The sequence below is a fragment of the Hippocampus bargibanti genome, linkage group LG07, assembly GCF_051943395.1.
Source record: "Hippocampus bargibanti isolate YZ-2025 linkage group LG07, ASM5194339v1, whole genome shotgun sequence".
Taxonomy (NCBI): domain Eukaryota; kingdom Metazoa; phylum Chordata; class Actinopteri; order Syngnathiformes; family Syngnathidae; genus Hippocampus; species Hippocampus bargibanti.
The window spans coordinates 17,287,763-17,306,606 of NC_142740.1; the positions used below are offsets into that span (position 1 = coordinate 17,287,763).

The window sequence follows — 18,844 nt, forward strand, 5'->3', positions numbered from 1 at the left end:
GTGTCAGTCATGAGTGAGAGAGAAATATTTTTTAATAACATTTCTTGGGTTGGATTTCATAATAGACTGTGTGCTTCATCATCGTGACTGCTGACTTTACATTGATAATTGAGTCAAAAGTTATCTGGATGTGGTGAGGAACTAACAATTAAGATGACAGAAAAAAATGTTCATTATTTGATTATTTGATGTGTGATTGCTCGCAACAGTTGTCAAAGTAAAAGTGGAAATGCATTTAAATGTGCTTTTGAATCCGTCTGGAGTTTTCCAAACCGTGTATATAAGACTCAAAACTAGGGGTTGGCACGTGAGATGCCAGTGGGCCTGTTCTAAGATTAGTGCAATAGCGATGGGAAATTGTGATTGGATGGGAAATTATTGCAATGGCGATGGGAAAAAGTGATTATTTGAAAATGTAAAAAGGTCTCGGTTATGCAACTCACTCACTGGGTAGCTGTGAATTTTGAGCTTCGGGTTTACTTTTTCTCTAGTGCAATTATTTTCATCCAACAGATTGAATCTGACAGGCTGCAGGCTGAAGATAGGAACCCATTTCTTGGTTGCTCAGGTTTTCCCGAAACCCTTGTTCAAGGACGTGGTGGCCATTGGGAACTTCGAGAGGTTCCAGAACGGCAGGTAAAATATTCCAAATTATTTTTAATACAATCATTTGTCTCTTTTTTTCATATGTTGCTTCAACTTTAGAGTTGAAACCATCTTCGGACCATATTTTTCCATTATTTGGAGTGTTAATGCTTGCATGTGTCCTAATCATAATTTGGTTGCTAATCCTATTTATGAACAGAAGGATGGAGTCCCTTTATTTTTTATTTATTTAATTAAAATATAACTGAATTGCCTACACCTTGGACACATTGGATTGGATTTGCCTTTATTAGTCTTGCAGTGGAGAAATTCACATTTCACAGCGGCAAAGTGATGAAAGGAATGAAAGTAGAAAAGTCAAAAAGAACAAAAACAAAAACGACATAACAAATAACATGACAACAGAAAGACACAGCGAATCATGCATTCTTAAGCACTTTCTGTACCCTCTTTGTTAAACAAAGCAGTTCCAGATGAAAGAGGAGAGGATCAAAGCGTTTCTTACCAGTGGATCAGGGACATCATGGTGGAATGTGCACGTCGACTACAAGCTAAATGTTGAAAGCAAACACGCAGCTGTAGCATCCATTGACGAAAAGACATTGTCTCACATCTCCTGTCCCACATAAATCCGCTTCAATTCCAAGCCGCATCGGCGCTCTGCGCTGACGCTCCTTTCTTCTTATCGCGGGCTCCTCAAGCCATGCATCCAGCCGCAGACTGTCCAACAGCACCGACCTTTCCGCTGAATAAAGCAGGGCTGTGAAGATGCTGCCCATTACAGGCGCAAAAAAGACTGCCTTTCCAGCAGCTCATGTATTTTGTTTTTCTACTTTCATTCCTTTCATAACTTTGCTGCTGTGAAATGTAAATTTCTCCACTGCGAGACTAATAAAGGCAAATCCAATCCAATCCAATCCACAATGGCCCCTTTGGTGTCCAGCGATGACAGTCGAATGGCACCGACATTCCTCCCATTAAAAAACAGCACTGGCATATTCTTACTGCCGAAAAGGCGCAACCGCTCAGCACAGTCTCCTCCTTGATGAATGTCGTGACCAAAAATGCTGAAAAACAATCTGTATCCGTTCCACACGATGCACAACAACACAAAGTGACAAAATAAAACACAAAAACAAGACAAAAACAACAAAAAAGCAAAGCTCATGGGAGCACTTGCTGACAGCTGCCTACGCGGGCGCCATCTTGGACTCCTTTTGGCATATCAATTCTCATTGTTGGCTTTCAGGTTTTGGATAAACTTGACTCAGACCAGATGTTTGGCATTTGCTTGTACTAATCCAGATGTTTTACATTTTAGACGTAGGAAATGAAATTTGGTTCAGTAGTTGGTAGCCTTTTTCTTGAGCAGTTCTTTATCATAGATTTGTGTAATTTGGGGTAGAGTATTTGTTTTCTTTGTTTTGTTTCAAGTGTCCTGTTCTGTTCAAATGTTCTAATATTTCTCATCTTATTTCCACTGAATAGCTTGATAACTGCAATCAGGTTGCATACTCTAGTCCTTTTTTCCTTGCCTTTTCTTCCTGAGAGCGAATTTGCTGCCTCATTCTGTACTTGGATTAACATCTGCTTGCAGTCATGTCATGGCACTGGGTTGAGCTGGGGCATTGATCCTATCTTTGGAGAAAAAAAATGATGGGCAAAGTTTGTGTGTGTGTGTCCTGCGTCCTGGGTCGAAGGGAATTACGCTCCATTCCACTCGCCTAGGCTTCCTAATACTATTACACGACGTGATGAGACAATAAAGAAACTGTACAAACACGGCTCCATGGCTCCGACTCACAATGTCTAAGTTTCTTGTAACTAATAGCGCAACTCTTGGAGTTGCCAGGTAACTAATGGACTTGCTTCAAGTTGCCTTGTGACTTCATTACACGACATTGTGTGTGTCAAAAGAGTGCTGCTACTCATTATTGTGTTACCATGGCCTAAAAGATGACTGTGAATCAGTGGATTGACATAAAATTTCGATGACTCGTGTAAACCGTTTGTAAACAGCTTGATGGGATTTATGCACTCAAATGTGCTTCACAAAGAAAAGCGTTGCCTCCTGCAGGGCTGTGAATAATTATATCCATCTAAATGAGGATCACACATGCATGGTGAGTTCCTCCCACGTTATGTGGCAAGATAATTGTGTTGCCATGGCAATGCAATTTCTTCATACCACTTTGGTCGAACACCAGTATAGAACTTACGTGGAGACCACAGTTTTCAGAAACATGTTAGTATTGAAAGCTGTTTGAGCATGTATTCAATATCCTTGATGTCCTTGAAAAAGATTTTAGGAGACTTGTCCAACCATCTGTGTTGCATTACTAGTATGCATTTTGCTCCCCTGGTATTGACAAAACTTTGTAGTAAACTACAGGATTCCACTAGTATCACTACCAGCCCTCAAGGTGTATGGCAAAATAGAATCGCTCTGATATTGCATTTGTCACCGCCTTGCTCGTTATGCGTGTCTTGAATCGTTAAGTGTGATCGCCTCAAAGTGTTACACAACAAAAATACTATGTTGAAGGTTGCATCATTTTTGTCCATCCCTTTTAATTTAGTCATTGTTACAATAGCCCCGGTAAAATGCAAACAATAAAGAAATAGCTAATTTTCATTTAATTGTTAATACAGTATACTTCTGTGTAAACTCTCAGTCGTACAGGAGTGGTCCATCGATGAAAAGGTTTCTTCAGCCGTCATCTGTACTTCTTTGAAGGTGTCGGATGTTTCACTTCTTATCCAACAAACGTTGTCAGCAAACTAAAGTCTTACCGGTAGTTTCGGCCCTATATATATATATCCCTACTGTCCAGACGTGGTGGTGCTGGACTCGGCTATGATAGGTAACTGTGCTCAGGTTGTGGGGAGCAGAGGACTAATCCCTGCGGCTCCACTGATCGGTTCTATTGTCCTGACTAACGACTGGCCTGAATGCTCCACTTCCACCGGTATCACCTTATCACTATTCCTAATCCTATTTCGCCCAAGTAGGCTGTTAATCCAAATGGAACCTCACCCCACCATTACGGTTAAGGGAAGGATTTTGCTGTTTTATGAAAATAGCTTATTTTACTCCCCTTTCAAACCATCTATTTTCTTTCGCTCAGATTTAAACCTCATTGTCGTCAAATGAGTGGTTGCTAGCTTTTAGGTGCATATGTACTGCCGATTGAGGCCCACTAATATTATCCCTGCGATGTTGATGAAGTCTTTTTTGGGGAATTTGTTGTCTCCCCAACGTATTGCTCTTTACAATTTTCATTTTTACAATGTATTGAATAAACTACATTACTTTGTTTTTCATTTGGCAGCCTATCTTTTGGATGCACTAATTTTTGCCTTAAAGTGTTTATCGGTTTGAAATAAGTAGGAATTTTGTGTTGCCAAAGGACTCTTTGTAGTTTTTCAGAAACTCCTACAACGTAAGGTACTGCTACTCCTCTCCTTTTAGTATCGTCAGAATTGTTGGTTTCATTCCATATTATTTCCTTTTGACATTTGTTAAAAGACCACTGAGGGTAACCACAGTTTGTGGGTGCTCTCCTGATATGTTTTGACTCCTTTTCTCCTTCAACGCTTGTTGGTATTAGTGTAGCCCTATGCTGGAGGGTTCTGATAACCTCTAGTTTGTGTTGTGAAGGGTGGTTAGAATCGAAGAGTAAGAATTGGTCAGTGTGCGTACCCTTCCTAAAGACTGTTTTTAGCGCTCTGTCCTCTTTTATAATTACTTTACAATCCAAAAAGGCTAGTTGGTTCTCTTTAATGTCCTCATGAGTAAATTTAATGTTGATGTCTACTGAGTTGAGGTGATCTGTGAAGGATTGAATTTCTTGTTTTTTAATTATGAAGGGGGAGGATGTGAGGGCCTGTTTCTTCATCTCTTCCATGTACAGATTCGCCACTATGGGTGAAACTGGTGAGCCCATAGCAGAACCATGAATTTGTTTGTAAAAAAATTCCCTAAATTGAAAATACATAGTGTTAAGGCAAATTTCCAATAAATGGGCAGATGTGGTCCGGTTTAAAACATTTCAAATGTCAATTTTAAAAATTGTATAAAAAAATTCTAAAATGCTGATTTCTCGAAATATTGTAAAAATTGCCTCAGTTGGTTGTGACCTTGAAAGTTTTGAAAGGCGCTTCTAAATTAAATGTGTTATTATTATTATTATTATTATTATTATTATTATTATTATTATTATTATTATTATTGTTGTTGTTGTTATAATTATATGTAACTATTCAAATAATTTGTGTGTCAGTTATTAATAATGAAAAAACTGATGAAAATCAGTGCAATCCCCGGTCGTTGAATGGAAGCTAACTGTGCATAAGATTTGCGCCAGCATGCCGAGTGGGCGTGAGGGCATTAGGCTACGTGCCATAGGGTTACAAATTCATGAGCAAATAAGCGTTGTCATAGCAATGACTACAGGGCTGTGATTTCACGGGCAGAGAATGTCTGTGAAAACAAAACAGCACCACAACTAAGTGTTTCCAATTCATGAACGAAAAAATGCTTCAGGTATTCCCACTCGGGGGCATTTCCGCATAATTTGGTCAAGGTACCTGACGGAAATGGCAAACGTGAACATTTTATCAATTAAATCTCGTCAGAGAGAAGTGTCGCGTGTTTCACCCCATGTGAGTGCTGTGGGCGGGCAGCAGGTGGTTTGTCTTCATTATTTATTTTTCTTCTTCCCAGTTGACGGATCCTTAACCTCGCTTCCTCTCACGCTGAGTTCCTCGGTGCTGCTCCCTGCCGGAGGCTTCACTGGCCACCACAAAACGTGTTGGTATGCACACGTAGAGTGTGTGGGCAACACCACTTAATTATCGGTTTCTCGATCCAGAGAGAAGGCGTCCACGCCGTGGACAGAGAGGAGCTTCTCCGTTTCGTGCGTGTAAGTTTTCTCAAGAGTGACATACGAGAGCTTCTTTCGAAATGAAAGCGTTTATCCTTGCTTTGCAGCTTCTTCAAGGAAGGACCACGCTGAAGATCTTCACGGCCAAACTCATGACTGCCTGCACCAGAAGGGTAATTTATTCAAGCTAACCACTGTATCTGCAAATACTGTATGGCTGAAAACCAACCATCCATACCAAACCACCCGCCAAATCCATGCATGCATCCATCCCAAAGCATCCACCAACCCATCCATCCTAAACCACCCGCCAACCTATCCATCCATCCATCCATCCATCCATCCATCCATCCATCCCAAACCACCCATCCAACCATCAATCCATGCATCCATCCATACCAAAGCATCCACCAACCCATCCATCTCAAACCACCCATCCATCCCAAACCACCCACCCATCCAGCCATCCATCCCAAACCACCCGCCAACCCATCCATCAATCCATCCATCCATCCATGCAACAATCAATCCAAATATCCATACAACCATCCATCCCTTTCTTTCATAACTTTGCTGCTGAGAAATTTACATTTCTCCACTGCGAGACTAATAAAGGCAAATCCAATCCAATCCCAAACCACCCACCAACCCACCCATCCAGCCATCATCCATCCGTCCTAAACCACCCGCCAAATCCATCCATCCCAAACCAACCATACACCATCCATCCATTCATAACCCATCCCAAACCACCCACCCATCTATGCATCCATAAATCCCAAACCATCGATCCATCCATTCATCCATCCCAAACCATCCATCCATCCCAAACCATCCATCCATCCATCCATCCATCCATCCATCCATCCATCCATCCATCCATCCATCCATCCATCCATCCATCCATCCATCCATCCATCTATCAGTGAGGATAAGCAGCTCAAATAATGGTTGGATGCTAATTATCTTTTGAACCCCGGTTAGCAAAGTTGGCAATTTTGATTCTGTAATTCTACTGTTAGGTGAACTTCCTGTCTTGTCAAGGACATTGACAAAAGCACATAAAGGATAGAAGGGGATCGTTGGCCTTTTGTAGGCTTGAACTCGCACTCTAATTAGTGTGTGGTTATTGTGTGTGTGTGTGTGTGTGTGTGTGTGTGTGTGTGTGTGTGTGTGTGTGTGTGTGTCAATGTGTATTGATGTGTGTGCATGTGTGTGTGCGTGTGTGTGTGGGGATGGAGGTATAAAAAGGTCAGAACATGTGAGAGGCTTTTTATGTCTGTCTACTCATAAGGGCAGAACAGTACAGCACTCATCATCATTGGATGCCTCACCTCTGGACACACACACACACAAACACAAGCACACACAGGCACGCGCTGGAGTCAGGGTCACACCTCGATGGTACTGCTTCAATGCGCTGAATCATGAGCGGTGAGTTTTGACTTTTCAGTCTATCAGGAGATAGATGTATTTCATTGGTGAAAATGCTGTGAGAGCAAGTCAGCTAATTGCAAGCTAAGTGAATATAAGCTCAGTCACTGGATATGTTGTGGGCAAAAATGTGCTTGGCATCCTCAAATGCTTTGACAGAGTGGTCCAAAGTCATTTTCTTTCAAGGTGTGAAATGCTGCACATTCTCCTTTTCGCAGCAATATTGCAGGCTAGAATTTCAGAGGAAGATTTTTAGTAATGTCTTGGTGGTTCAACTGTTTATTCGCTGTAGATGTTTGCTTTTTCATTTATGTTTTCTTTGGTGTTTTATTTATACCTATTTATATTTAGACAGAAGTTACAACTACACTTTAGCGATGGCAGCCTGATGAGAGAGAGAAAATAATAATTATTTCCATAAAAATCTATGCCTAAATTAACTTGAGCTAAACAGCCATTTATTTACAGTAACAGTCACTTTATCAGCACAAGTTACCTAAACAATAGTTTTTCTGATTGATGACACAAATGCGAAAAGTTACCTGTAAAAAAAAGCGGGAAGTATAGTGGCTTTAAAGGGTCTAAAAAATGTTTGTTTGTTTGTTTGTTTTTTATCGCAATGACATTAAAATCTTATACACTGTAGATCTAATACCTTTGGGGGTCATATATGAAGATATAGAACAAGAGGTTGTGGCAAAAGGTACAAGGAAACTAGATATCGACTCCGCCTGGTTTTTAGTTTACGATATAAGTTTGTTTGTAAGGGCCGATTGACAGGAAACGTTGTAACCTACTTAGATAAAACGTCTTGCAACTAACCGCCACGTGCGCACCTACCGCTGCTTTGAACTATTCCACACAACTCAAAACGGTAAGGCTATGGAAATATTTCATACTTTATTTGACACTGATTTTTTGGGGATGCTGTACAAAATTATTTCTATTGATCAAAATGTTTGTCGGATTAAAAAAAACAGTTCACAAATAAACTGTTATGATATCATCTCTCAATACGATTTTAATGCATTTATTTTCATGTATTGGTCAAGAAATTTTGAATCAATCATTCAAAATTTTGTCTACAAAAAATGATGATATTGTCTGAGGGGTATTAATTTAACAATATTAACTATTGTGGTCATAAATTACAGTTAGAAATAGCTCTTAATCTTGTCCTTTCTGTTATGCATTTCAGTACAGTACTCAAAATATCCGAAACAACTCAGCCGTGCAATATAAACAATAATGACATTCACAAACAGGAATAAATCCCTGATAAAATAGTCAATATGAATTTAGACCCGCATGAGATTGGCATTGTTTTGGTGTTTTATGTAGTTTTTTTTATTACTTTTATGTTATCGATTTATTGTTTTGAAATCTCTTTGTCAGATTTTATTCCATTTACCGTACAGTACTTTGTAACCAGCAATGCTTGTTTTTAAACTACTCTATAAATAAAGTTAAATTGAGTTTTAGTAAAATAGGAACTGTTGACACAGCTCTTGGTCTCATAAACTCTTCTGGTTGTGAAATGCAGATTGAGTGCAAACAATGGATATCAAAATTATACCCCCTCTCAAAGGCCATGTTTTTGAGATAAAAAAAAATCACCACTACTGTCACCAATTACACGTCTAACTCAATTGGATTAAGAAAATATGGGACATAAAAATGAACAATTAGTCTCCTTCTTTTCCTTTGGGCTTTTCCCTTCAAGGGGTCGCCACAGCGAATCAGTGTTCTCCATCTTCAGAGGTTTGATTCGCACGTTTGTTTTGGCCAAGCTTTGACATCGGATGCCCTTCCTTCCTTACACCTTCTGTATTTATCCGGGCTTGGGACCAGCACAAGAAGACACTGGCTTATGTCCCCTTGTGACTACCAAACAAGCAACTCAGTAAAAGGCTCCCGAACACAAAATGGTCATCGGCACAGTAGCATTCAAACAAAGCAAAACTATACTCACCATTTGATGAAATTAAAGTAATGTGAATAATATACAGTAAAGTCTCGTTATATCGATATTCAAGGGAGTCCGAAAAAATATCGATATAACCGGGACTATCGATATATCCGACCCTGTTTGCATGTAATTTTCTCCGTGCGTGCATAGAAATAGTATCGATATAACCGGGACTATCGATATATCCGATATCGATATAACGAGACTTTACTGTATTTGCATAAATGTATGCACCCACTTTTTTTTGTGAATGCATTTGGAATGTTAAATGGGCTGGGCTGCCACTGATTTATAAACATGTATGTTGTTTTTTTCCTGGCATTGTTTTGATAGTTAGAATGTTATTGGTTCATTGTGTACCCAACACCATCCCAGTCATAAAAGGGTGTGCAGCGTTGCACAATCACCTTATCAGTTACTTCACCACGGAAAATTATGACAATGGAGTTATATGGATAATAGGTACATTCATAGTGGCAAATGTGTGATGTTTCATTTCCCACTCAACTGTGTCATCTTTGTCCAGTTTCACACGAGACCTGCCTCCTGGACCAGGTTCTAGATCTGATTATGAGCGAGAAGCCCCCGCCGACCGGCATTAGTCTTTTTCTGAACGAGGACGCGGACAAAGCTGCCGTGCCCGAGCCGTCAGACTTGAAAAGACAAATTTGTGCGGCCATGGAGAGGAGAGCGAGCATCATGAAGGAGAAAATAAGCTCCGTCAGCAAGGAGAGCGTCAAAGATTTCCTGAAAAGAAATCTCTTTGTTTTATTCACCATTGCTGCTGTGGCTCTGGGTAAGTGTGTCTTGTATTTTAGTTATTGTACTTAAGTCATTTTTTCATGTTTTTTAACCTGACAACTTTTTACACGTTTGCTAATAGATCCATACTTTCCACTTCTAACTTTGGGAAAATCAGTCTTCTTTATAACCATTGCACATGCCAACATTTATTATTTTATATGCTTGTGTAATTTTGACGGTGTGCCGCTCTCTTCAGGCATCATCTTGGGCTTCGCTCTGCGCTCTCATAACTTGTCCCTGAGAGAGATAAAGTACTTTTCCTTTCCTGGGGAGCTGCTGATGAGGATGCTCAAGATGTTGGTGCTGCCACTGATCATCTCCAGCCTCATCACAGGTGCATTTTGAACACACACGTTTAAACATTCCCTGGGTGCCTTTATGCTCGTTGACTGTCGATCGGCCAGCATTCCACAACATTTTTTTGTGGCAAGGATCAGTAGGCAGTATGTCGACTTTACAGTGCACAGGTCATGGGTTCGATTCCGGCTCCAGGCTTACGGTGTGAAGTTTACATGTTCTTTCTAAGCCTGCGTGAATTTTCATCTGGTTGTCCAGTTTTCTCCCACATTGCAAAAACATGATTGATCAATCTAAACTGTTCATAAGTGTGATTGCGGATGAATGTTTCGGTCTGTGTGCCCTGCAATCGGCTGGCTACTGGTTCAGCCTCCCCTGCATTATGCCCGAAAAACAGCTGGGATAGGCTCCAGCACCCCTGCTGTGACCCTTGTGAGCATAAAGCAGATCAGAAGATGGATGGATGGATGGATGGATGGATGGATGAACTCTATGGTCTAGTACAGGATTGAGCAACTTAAATTTCCCCTCTCATTTACCTCCTGTGTTTTGTGGAAAAATAAATGTACTTATTATCAAACCAGAAATAGAAATGTGTGAATAATTACATGAACAATAAAAATATACTCTGTGGCAGGAATGTCCTCTTTGGACAGCAAAGCGACCGGTAAAATGGGCGTTCGTGCTGTGGTCTACTATATGGTGACCACCCTGATCGCTGTATTCATCGGCATCGTCATTGTGATTATCATCAAGCCCGGTAAAGGCAGCAGAGACAGCCCTATATCCAAGAGCAGAAATGTGGAAATGATCCAAGCTACAGATGCATTTTTGGACCTCATCAGGTAATCCAACATCATTGTCTCATGTTCATAGAATATAAATATCTAGTTTAAGTAGATATTACAGTACAGTGGTGTCCTGAGATACAAGTGACTTTGTTTATGGGATTTTCCAGGGCCTTTTTTTTACTTTGACTTGTGAGACAAATTGCAAAACACACTAAACAAAACAAAAGGACAATGGTGCGAAACGTCATCGAGCTACAATTATCATCAGCGGTCCATTTTTCGAACGGGGCCAATGTTTGAAATGTTTGAAAGCAAAGAGTTGAGTAACACGTGAAGGCGAATAATATTAAAATACTCATTGTCATATGTTATTTATCCAATGCAAACAATGACATAATATTACTGTACCTTAATGAGGTGATGAGATGTCTCCACTTGACCATATGGCTGTGTTATACTGCCGCCAGATGGCCAAAGTGCACACGTTAAAACGAGCAGCCCAACTTCCATTGAATTGCAGCAGAAATAGGGCAGAAATTATTTATTATTCCCGTTCTATGTAATTGTATCATTTCTGTCTATATATATATATATATATATATATATATATATATATATATATATATATATATATATATATATATATATATATATATATAATGAATAACATTTGTTTTCTCCTTGCAAATTATATCAGTGAAATGTATCGCAATAAAGGGAAAAAAGAAAAAAAAGTCTTACATTTCTTCACAGGAACATGTTTCCACCTAATCTTGTCGAAGCTTGTTTCAAGCAGGTAAGAGAATACTGTACTTCTGAATTCATAATAGATTAACTTAATTTTCTTTGTTTTCCTGAATAAACGTTTCGATACAAGCCCACCACTGAAATTGGGATATTGTGTTCAACACTAGACAATGATTAGTAAATCATGTTAAATGTATATTTGATTGAATGCCACCTGCAAACAATAGAAACAGGAGATTTGTAGTCACTATTGCTTGGTTATCACATTTCAGTACAAAACCATGTACAAGAGGATTGTGCAAACGAGGAACATGACGGAGAGCCTGAACCTCACTGACAATGCAATCAATATGACGGATGCCAACGTGAACATCAGCAGGATGCTCCACACCATTCAGGTGAGTGAGCCCATGTATCCCCACCCAACGTGTAGACCGGGTAACCCTGATCATGATATCCTCACACACATACACAGGAGACATTGGAGGAGATGGTACCCACGTCGGGTTCTTCTGATGGTGTCAACGCTCTGGGTCTGGTCTTTTTCTCCATGTGCTTCGGTTTGGTGATCGGCAACATGAAGCTGAAGGGTCAGGCCCTCAGGGAGTTTTTTGACTGCCTCAATGAAGCCATCATGAGGCTGGTGGCCATTATTATTTGGTCAGTGTCTGTGTACACACACACACACACACACACACACACACACACACACACACACACACACACACACACACACACAAAACACACACACAAACAGGAAGTGGAGCATCCTCATTCACTTTGTACACCTATATGGCTGGTAGGTATGCGCCGGTTGGCATCCTTTTCCTGATAGCGGGTAAGATTGTGGAGATGAGGGATTTGGCAGAGATGGGTGGTCAGCTAGCGATGTACACCGTGTCGGTCATCGTGGGCCTTCTCATCCACGGGCTCTTCGTCCTGCCGCTACTCTACTTCCTGGTGACTAGGAAGAACCCCTACGCCTTCATTGGTGGCTTACTGCAGGCACTCATCACCGCTCTGGGGACCTCTTCCAGGTGAATCGCAATCAGTTGTTTTGTAATTTTGCGCGTAATTGCATGGTCCAATCAGATCCAAAGCAAAAATCGGCCTCTGTGAAGACGAACAATTTTTGATGGGCAGTTATACACCCACAACACTGGAAGAGTTTGACATCAAGCAATTTGTATAGTGAAGTCAATAGCACTTTCAATACCGTTGTGGTTGTAGTTTGCTGTACTTGCGATCTGTATTTCATCATAATCACATGTTTATTTTCTGACATAGGACACAATTAAATCAGATCCCATAACATGCCAAATGTTAAAGGGAACACAATTTGTGGTTCCATCTTCCATTTTTTTATTTTGACAGCTCTGCTACTCTGCCTATCACTTTTCGCTGCCTGGAGGAGAATAACCGTGTGGACAAACGGGTGACCCGCTTTGTTCTTCCCGTGGGCGCCACCATCAACATGGACGGCACCGCCCTCTACGAAGCCGTGGCGGCCATTTTTATCGCCCAAGTCAATGACATGGACCTGAACTTTGGTCAGATTCTCACAATCAGGTAAAACTTACAAAGACCTCCAAACTTACAAAGACTTGTTAAACTCATTCACTGCCATTCCCGAATTTAATGCCCTCACCCTCCAAAATACATATTTTTTTTTCATGTTTAAAAAAAAAAGAAGCCCACACATGGGTCTCCAATGTGATGTCATTTTCTCGCATTAACCTCAACGGAATGACAGCAACCCTGAAAAAAAACATGTCTCCGCTCCTCCTGTATCCCCTCCTGCTGCCCACTCAGTATCACGGCAACGGCTGCCAGCATCGGAGCAGCAGGCATCCCTCAAGCTGGCCTTGTTACCATGGTGATTGTATTGACATCAGTGGGACTGCCCACAGAGGACATAACGCTCATCATCGCAGTGGATTGGTTCCTGTGAGTTGCCCGCTAAATGTCAACATGATGGGTGATTGGTCGGGGTTTTCTGCTTAAATGTCGTTGTGGTACGCAACAGGTGTCACCATCAAACATTTATTGGAAGAGACACATTTCATTGTACATTTCTGTCAATCTGCTTATTGAGTGCGTGGGTGTGCATGTGTGTGCGTGTGTGCATGTGTGTGTGTGTGTGTGTCTGTGTTTGTGTGTGTGTGTGTGTGTGCGTGCGTGGGTGTGCGTGTGTGTGCATGTGCGTGTGTGTGTGTGCGTGCGTGTGTGTGTGTGTGTGTGCGTGTGTGTGTGCGTGTATGTGTGTGTGTGTGTGTGTGTGCGTGTGTGTGCGTGTGTGTGTGTGTGTGTGTGTGTGTGTGTGTGTGTGTGTGTGTGTGTGTATTTCCCCAGGGACCGGTTGCGTACCACCACCAATGTGCTGGGTGACTCCCTCGGGGCGGGCATCTTGGAACACCTCTCTCGTGACGAATTGCAGAATCAGGACGAAGAGGTGCGCAACTCCGTCATTGAAGAAAACGAGAAACCTTACCATCTGATTTGCCAGGACAATGACATCATGCACAACCACAACAGCGAGACCACAATGTGACCGCTGAGATCTGCAGCTCCCCCGGCAATGTAAAAAAACAACAAATACTTGTGCAGGTTGCATATTGGTCTAATTACACAGCAAGAATTTGCTAAATGGCAGAAACAATAAGTCATCTATAGGTGACACATGACACATTTGAACTTTAACTACCTAGCTAGAAGGCTCAGCACCCAGGGACATTTTTGTGAATGTGCTTTTCGCTAGGCATAAATAAGCTTTTTGTTTTGGTGTCTTAGGGCCAGAGTGCTCCGCTGCCCCACAGAAAAGTGAAAGAACAGGGTAAACGGTAGTGTCAAAGGCTCATGCAAAAGCATACGCGCTCACAAAATATGTATTAGGAGGAAGGCTAGAGTGAAAAGATAAAACAAATAGTCAAATTAGGTCATACACTTTCAAGAACAATAAAATCAGTTGTATGACGAAAAGGTTACAGGAAAAAGGTACAACATAATGACAACAGTGACGTGCAGTCAGGGGAGGCAGGTGAGGCCGTGCCTCACCTGTCATCATGGAAATATCAAATGAAAAAAATTAATGAAACAGTTATATTTATTTAGCGATTTGTACTTTAAAGTTCTTTTCCATTTAACTTCACCATTTTTGGATTTTTTTCCAAAATCGCTGAATTTTCACATTTACTGTTCAAATATCAAGTAGAGACGAGCGGTGAGGCAGCAGCCGGCTGAGCCTCACCATGGATTGTGCAATGACTATGCTAACTGTGCTGGCTTGCTCTGCAGTGAGACCGCATTGCCTAGGTGAGGCACACAGTTCTCCTGCCTCATGACAGGCGGTGCTGGTGATTACAGATATTCTTCTTACGCCTCCTCGGCTGCAGAATAATAGAATTAGTGACAGCTAGCTACAGTAAACACTTAGCAAGTTAAGTGCAACCATCCAGTTATTTTTTTCGTGTTGCTTGGCCTTATTTTCAGAATGGAGGATTACATATCTAAATTGAAAGAAATAGAGACTTTTAGAACTGAAGAAAGATAAGGAAGGCTTCTACAAAGAAGGTATAGATGCCTTTCTTCAGAAGGAGCGGCACTTGGACTTCATTTATAAGTAAAGGTAACACGATAATAACATTTTTTTTCTATGCTACAGTTTATATAAAGAATACTGAAATGACATTTTAAACAAAACACGTTAATTGTTGCCAATCAAATGGTGAATAAGCTACGCTGTAGAGTTCTTATGTTTGTAAATCTGACTGATGACGTCAGTGTCTCACCAGCCATGAACCTCACCGCACGTCACTGAATGACAATGATAAAAATAGTCAAATTGTTGTGGATGTATGCAAAAAAATAAATAACAATATCGTTTATGAGCCCTATAAATTATTGCAATGTAATTTAACCGTTATACATTTGTAATCAGATTTTGTTCTGATGTATTCCATTCTCTTGCAAAATAAGACTTTATTCCCCTAATTGTATCAGTTTTCCAATTGAATTCGTAAGAACCCAGCATTCTTCACAATTTCAGCAACACACTTCTGTCCTTTTCTGCCGGAGTATTTTCTATTTTCTTCTACTTCATCGTGATTATTTCTACAGACATTCTGTTTTGCTCAACCTCCGTTGTGTGATGCTGATGAACTCCCAAATCATTCGAATTCCAGAATAATGCGCCCACGTAAGCGATGATGCAAATAGAAAAAAACCCCTCTGAATTCAACCAAGATTGACCTCCAAAATGTACCAATTACGGTTCATTCCACTTTGAAAGTTCCACTGTCTGTCATTCATCATCAAGACTACCTCTAATAGAACTTGGACACTTCAGCAATGTGACACAGCGATTGTGCATATTGCATCTCATTTTATTATATTAATTTTGCTCACATGCTGTAAATGGTTTTAATATGAACGCGCTTGACTGTTAAACACTGGAATTTGCTACCTATTGTTTTAAGTTCTAGTGACCTTGCCAAGGTGTGTCCGCTTAATGCCTTCTTGTGAATCTGAATATTTTTGCTCGACTACTTTTTAAGACTACTGCTGTGAACTTGTTTAAATACATGCAGGTATGGTTTTCTGGAAAGGTTTTCCATAAGCACACTATTTGAATATTATATTATGATCTTGTGTTCATGTATTACTTTGATGGGGAAAAAGTTGTAGTCATATTTGTCATTGTGAAGAGGTACTCCAGTGTAGACAACTAAATGTGCAGTAGTTTCATGTTTTTTTTGCGATGAACGCTTCACATGTGAATAGAACAATTCAGAAAAGTGGAAGCTTTGCAAAACAAGGTAATGCGGGGTTTAGTTTTAAAAAAAGTTTAATGTAATTTAAAGAAAAGTGGCGTTTCCCCAGGAATTGATGGCACAATGTAATGAAATAAAGGGCTCAGGAATTAAGTTTGTCATCATCATGGTGTTTGTGGCTACCCCTGGTGGAGGAAATTCTCCTGTCTTGGGTCAAAATTTTTGATATGTAATACGTAGTTTCATCCTAATTATTTTTTAATTGACATCTTGCAGGTCTCTTTACACTTTGTGTTACTTTGTTTTACTCATGGTTATTTGATAGCTTGCTAACCGTGCACTGTTGTATTGAGCATAATGTATTTCTACTGTTAAATAACAAATACGGGAAGCCAGTGTATGTTATTTGTCAATTAATGGTGATTTTTTTCTTAAATTTTTAATGGTCATTCAATGAGCCACACTCAGGAATTATGCATTTTGAATGGCAGAAGAACCACATCTTGGCCTACTGTGTTGCATCTTTGAAACTCCAACAGTGGTGACGAAGAGGTGTCCCGGTTTTAATCACAACTTTCACATTTCTCCAAAGGCTCTGTCAATATTTTCCCAATTTGTAATGGAGAAAACCCTTTAAAATTGTTGTTGAAAAGGGCCATTCTTGAAATACAAATGGCGAGATTATATAATTGAAATACATTTGTCCACCTAAAGGCAATTTTTTTGTTTAAAATTATTCAGTTACTTTGTGATATTACTTAGACCTGCTGCGATGGCTCATATTTTCTGTGGCTTCCAATTGTTAATTTAATGACATTTACCAACTACAAATGCACCCTAGATGTTATATGGCTGTTCTTTATAATAAATATCTACAACTCACAGTGTTTTTCCATTTTTGTGTACGTGTGTTTTTCCTACGCATTTTCTATTGACACTTTTAAAATATTTATTGTAGTTTCAAATAATGGCGATTTTTGTTGTGATGACATGTATCTATTTTGCAGTATGATTGATATTTACTTAATTTATTAATTTGAAAATAAAATACAATCTCATATTGTTTGTTTTTGTGTTGAACAAGTTTTCCAATGATTGCTGTCTTGGGATAATCGCTGTAAAACCAAATAAAGTTATAAAAAAATGGCCACACCTGGTTTCATTTAAATCCTTTTTTATGCAACCAGGAAGTGGACACGCACAGATATTTTGGTACTCAGTCATTTCTATGGGCAAGTACCAAAGCTAGTTATCATAGCAATGTTTAAACCTTGACATTATTGTATTTAATACAAACGAGTAGAACACCCTATACAAGATTAGATAGTACTGTATTAAAAATACCTGTAATAAAGAATAACATACGTTTGAAGGTGATACGTCAAAAAGGTATGTTTGCACTTTTGAGATATTTGTTCTACTAACGGTTGCACGTTGAGGCAACTACGTTGCTAAATTACCACGATTAATTTTGGATTGATAAAATATGTCCAACAAAGAGTGTTTTGAACATTGCTCGATTAAAAAAAACCTTGCGAAGAATTATTTGGCACTGACTACTTCGTGAAATGGTTATTTTTAACTAATTCACTGCCAGATGTGCAAAAATGTGTCCACTCTAGTGCCATGGGTTTTGTCACTTGAATTCCAGGACTCACAGAATATTGAGTTTTAGGACTACATAAACATTCAGTACAACGTTAGAAACCTTAGATTATGTTCTTTCATCAGAAAAAAAAGAGTTAATTCGTAAATTATATGGGTCTGGAGTTATATGAGCTTGAAATGAGGGCGGCTGTCTAGATTAAAATGTAATACATACATAATTGGTTTATATCGCGCTTTAACAACAGCTGAAGCTGGAACAAAGTGCAAACATGGGAAAAAGGGAAATGCTGCCCCCTGTGGAAAAGAAAAAAACATTGCCAGAGGCCATGGCCAACGCTTTATCGGCACCCAAACATGAAAAAAAACAAAACCCGAACAAATTCAGGAATTGAGCTCAACGTCGTATTTTCAATTTCCAAATAAATATGTGAATGGCAGTGAATGAGTTAATACCAAAAGCTTGCTAACAAAACTATCTTAAATCTCAAGACATTTCACACTCACTTATTCTTCTCTTTTTTCAGAGCACTATTACAGTAAAGTCTCGTTATATCGATATTCAAGGGAGTCCGAAAAAATATCGATATAACCGGGACTATCAATATATCCGACCCTGTTTACATGTAATTTTCTCCGTGCGTGCATAGAAATAGTATCGATATAACCGGGACTATCGATATATCCGATATCGATATAACGAGACTTTACTGTATATCGTAAAAATAGCAGAAACGTTTAAACGGTATTACCTTAAATTCGAATAGTATTATTTCTGTTTGTTTACACACATTGCAGAGATAGACGAAACTATATATAAGCCAAATGTTTAGACACGAAAAAATTATATAACTTGCCACATTTGCTCACGTAATTGAATGCAATCAGTTATTATTATTATCAATAATAATAATAATAAAACAAATTTCATTTATA

General features: G+C 39.6%; 1 protein-coding gene across 3 annotated transcripts; it reads left to right on the top strand.

The window, feature by feature from the left end:
* The first annotated feature begins 128 nt into the window (after positions 1–128).
* slc1a6 (solute carrier family 1 member 6) lies at positions 129–18,757 on the top strand. Of its 3 annotated transcripts, XM_089000016.1 has the most exons (13): positions 129–636; positions 5,333–5,531; positions 5,600–5,665; positions 9,422–9,691; positions 9,896–10,033; positions 10,634–10,841; positions 11,541–11,583; positions 11,807–11,932; positions 12,010–12,194; positions 12,338–12,571; positions 12,909–13,103; positions 13,347–13,481; positions 13,887–18,757. In XM_089000016.1, the coding sequence occupies exons 4-13, from the start codon at positions 9,466–9,468 to the stop codon at positions 14,083–14,085; spliced, it is 1,689 nt and encodes a 562-aa protein (XP_088856142.1). In that variant the 5' UTR covers positions 129–636; positions 5,333–5,531; positions 5,600–5,665; positions 9,422–9,465; the 3' UTR covers positions 14,086–18,757. The 3 variants fall into 3 exon arrangements, with proteins under 3 accessions (XP_088856142.1, XP_088856141.1, XP_088856143.1); XM_089000015.1 differs by lacking the exons at positions 129–636; positions 5,333–5,531; positions 5,600–5,665 and adding an exon at positions 6,791–6,926; XM_089000017.1 differs by lacking the exons at positions 129–636; positions 5,333–5,531; positions 5,600–5,665 and adding an exon at positions 7,747–7,800.
* The last annotated feature ends 87 nt before the right edge of the window (positions 18,758–18,844 follow it).

What these genes read in the sequence shown, in the direction of transcription:
- slc1a6 (XM_089000015.1), top strand. An exon ending in CATTGCTGCTGTGGCTCTGG is followed by an intron (nt 9,692 to 9,895) that starts GTAAGTGTGTCT and finishes CGCTCTCTTCAG; the next exon opens with GCATCATCTTGGGCTTCGCT. An exon ending in ATCGCAGTGGATTGGTTCCT is followed by an intron (nt 13,482 to 13,886) that starts GTGAGTTGCCCG and finishes GTATTTCCCCAG; the next exon opens with GGACCGGTTGCGTACCACCA.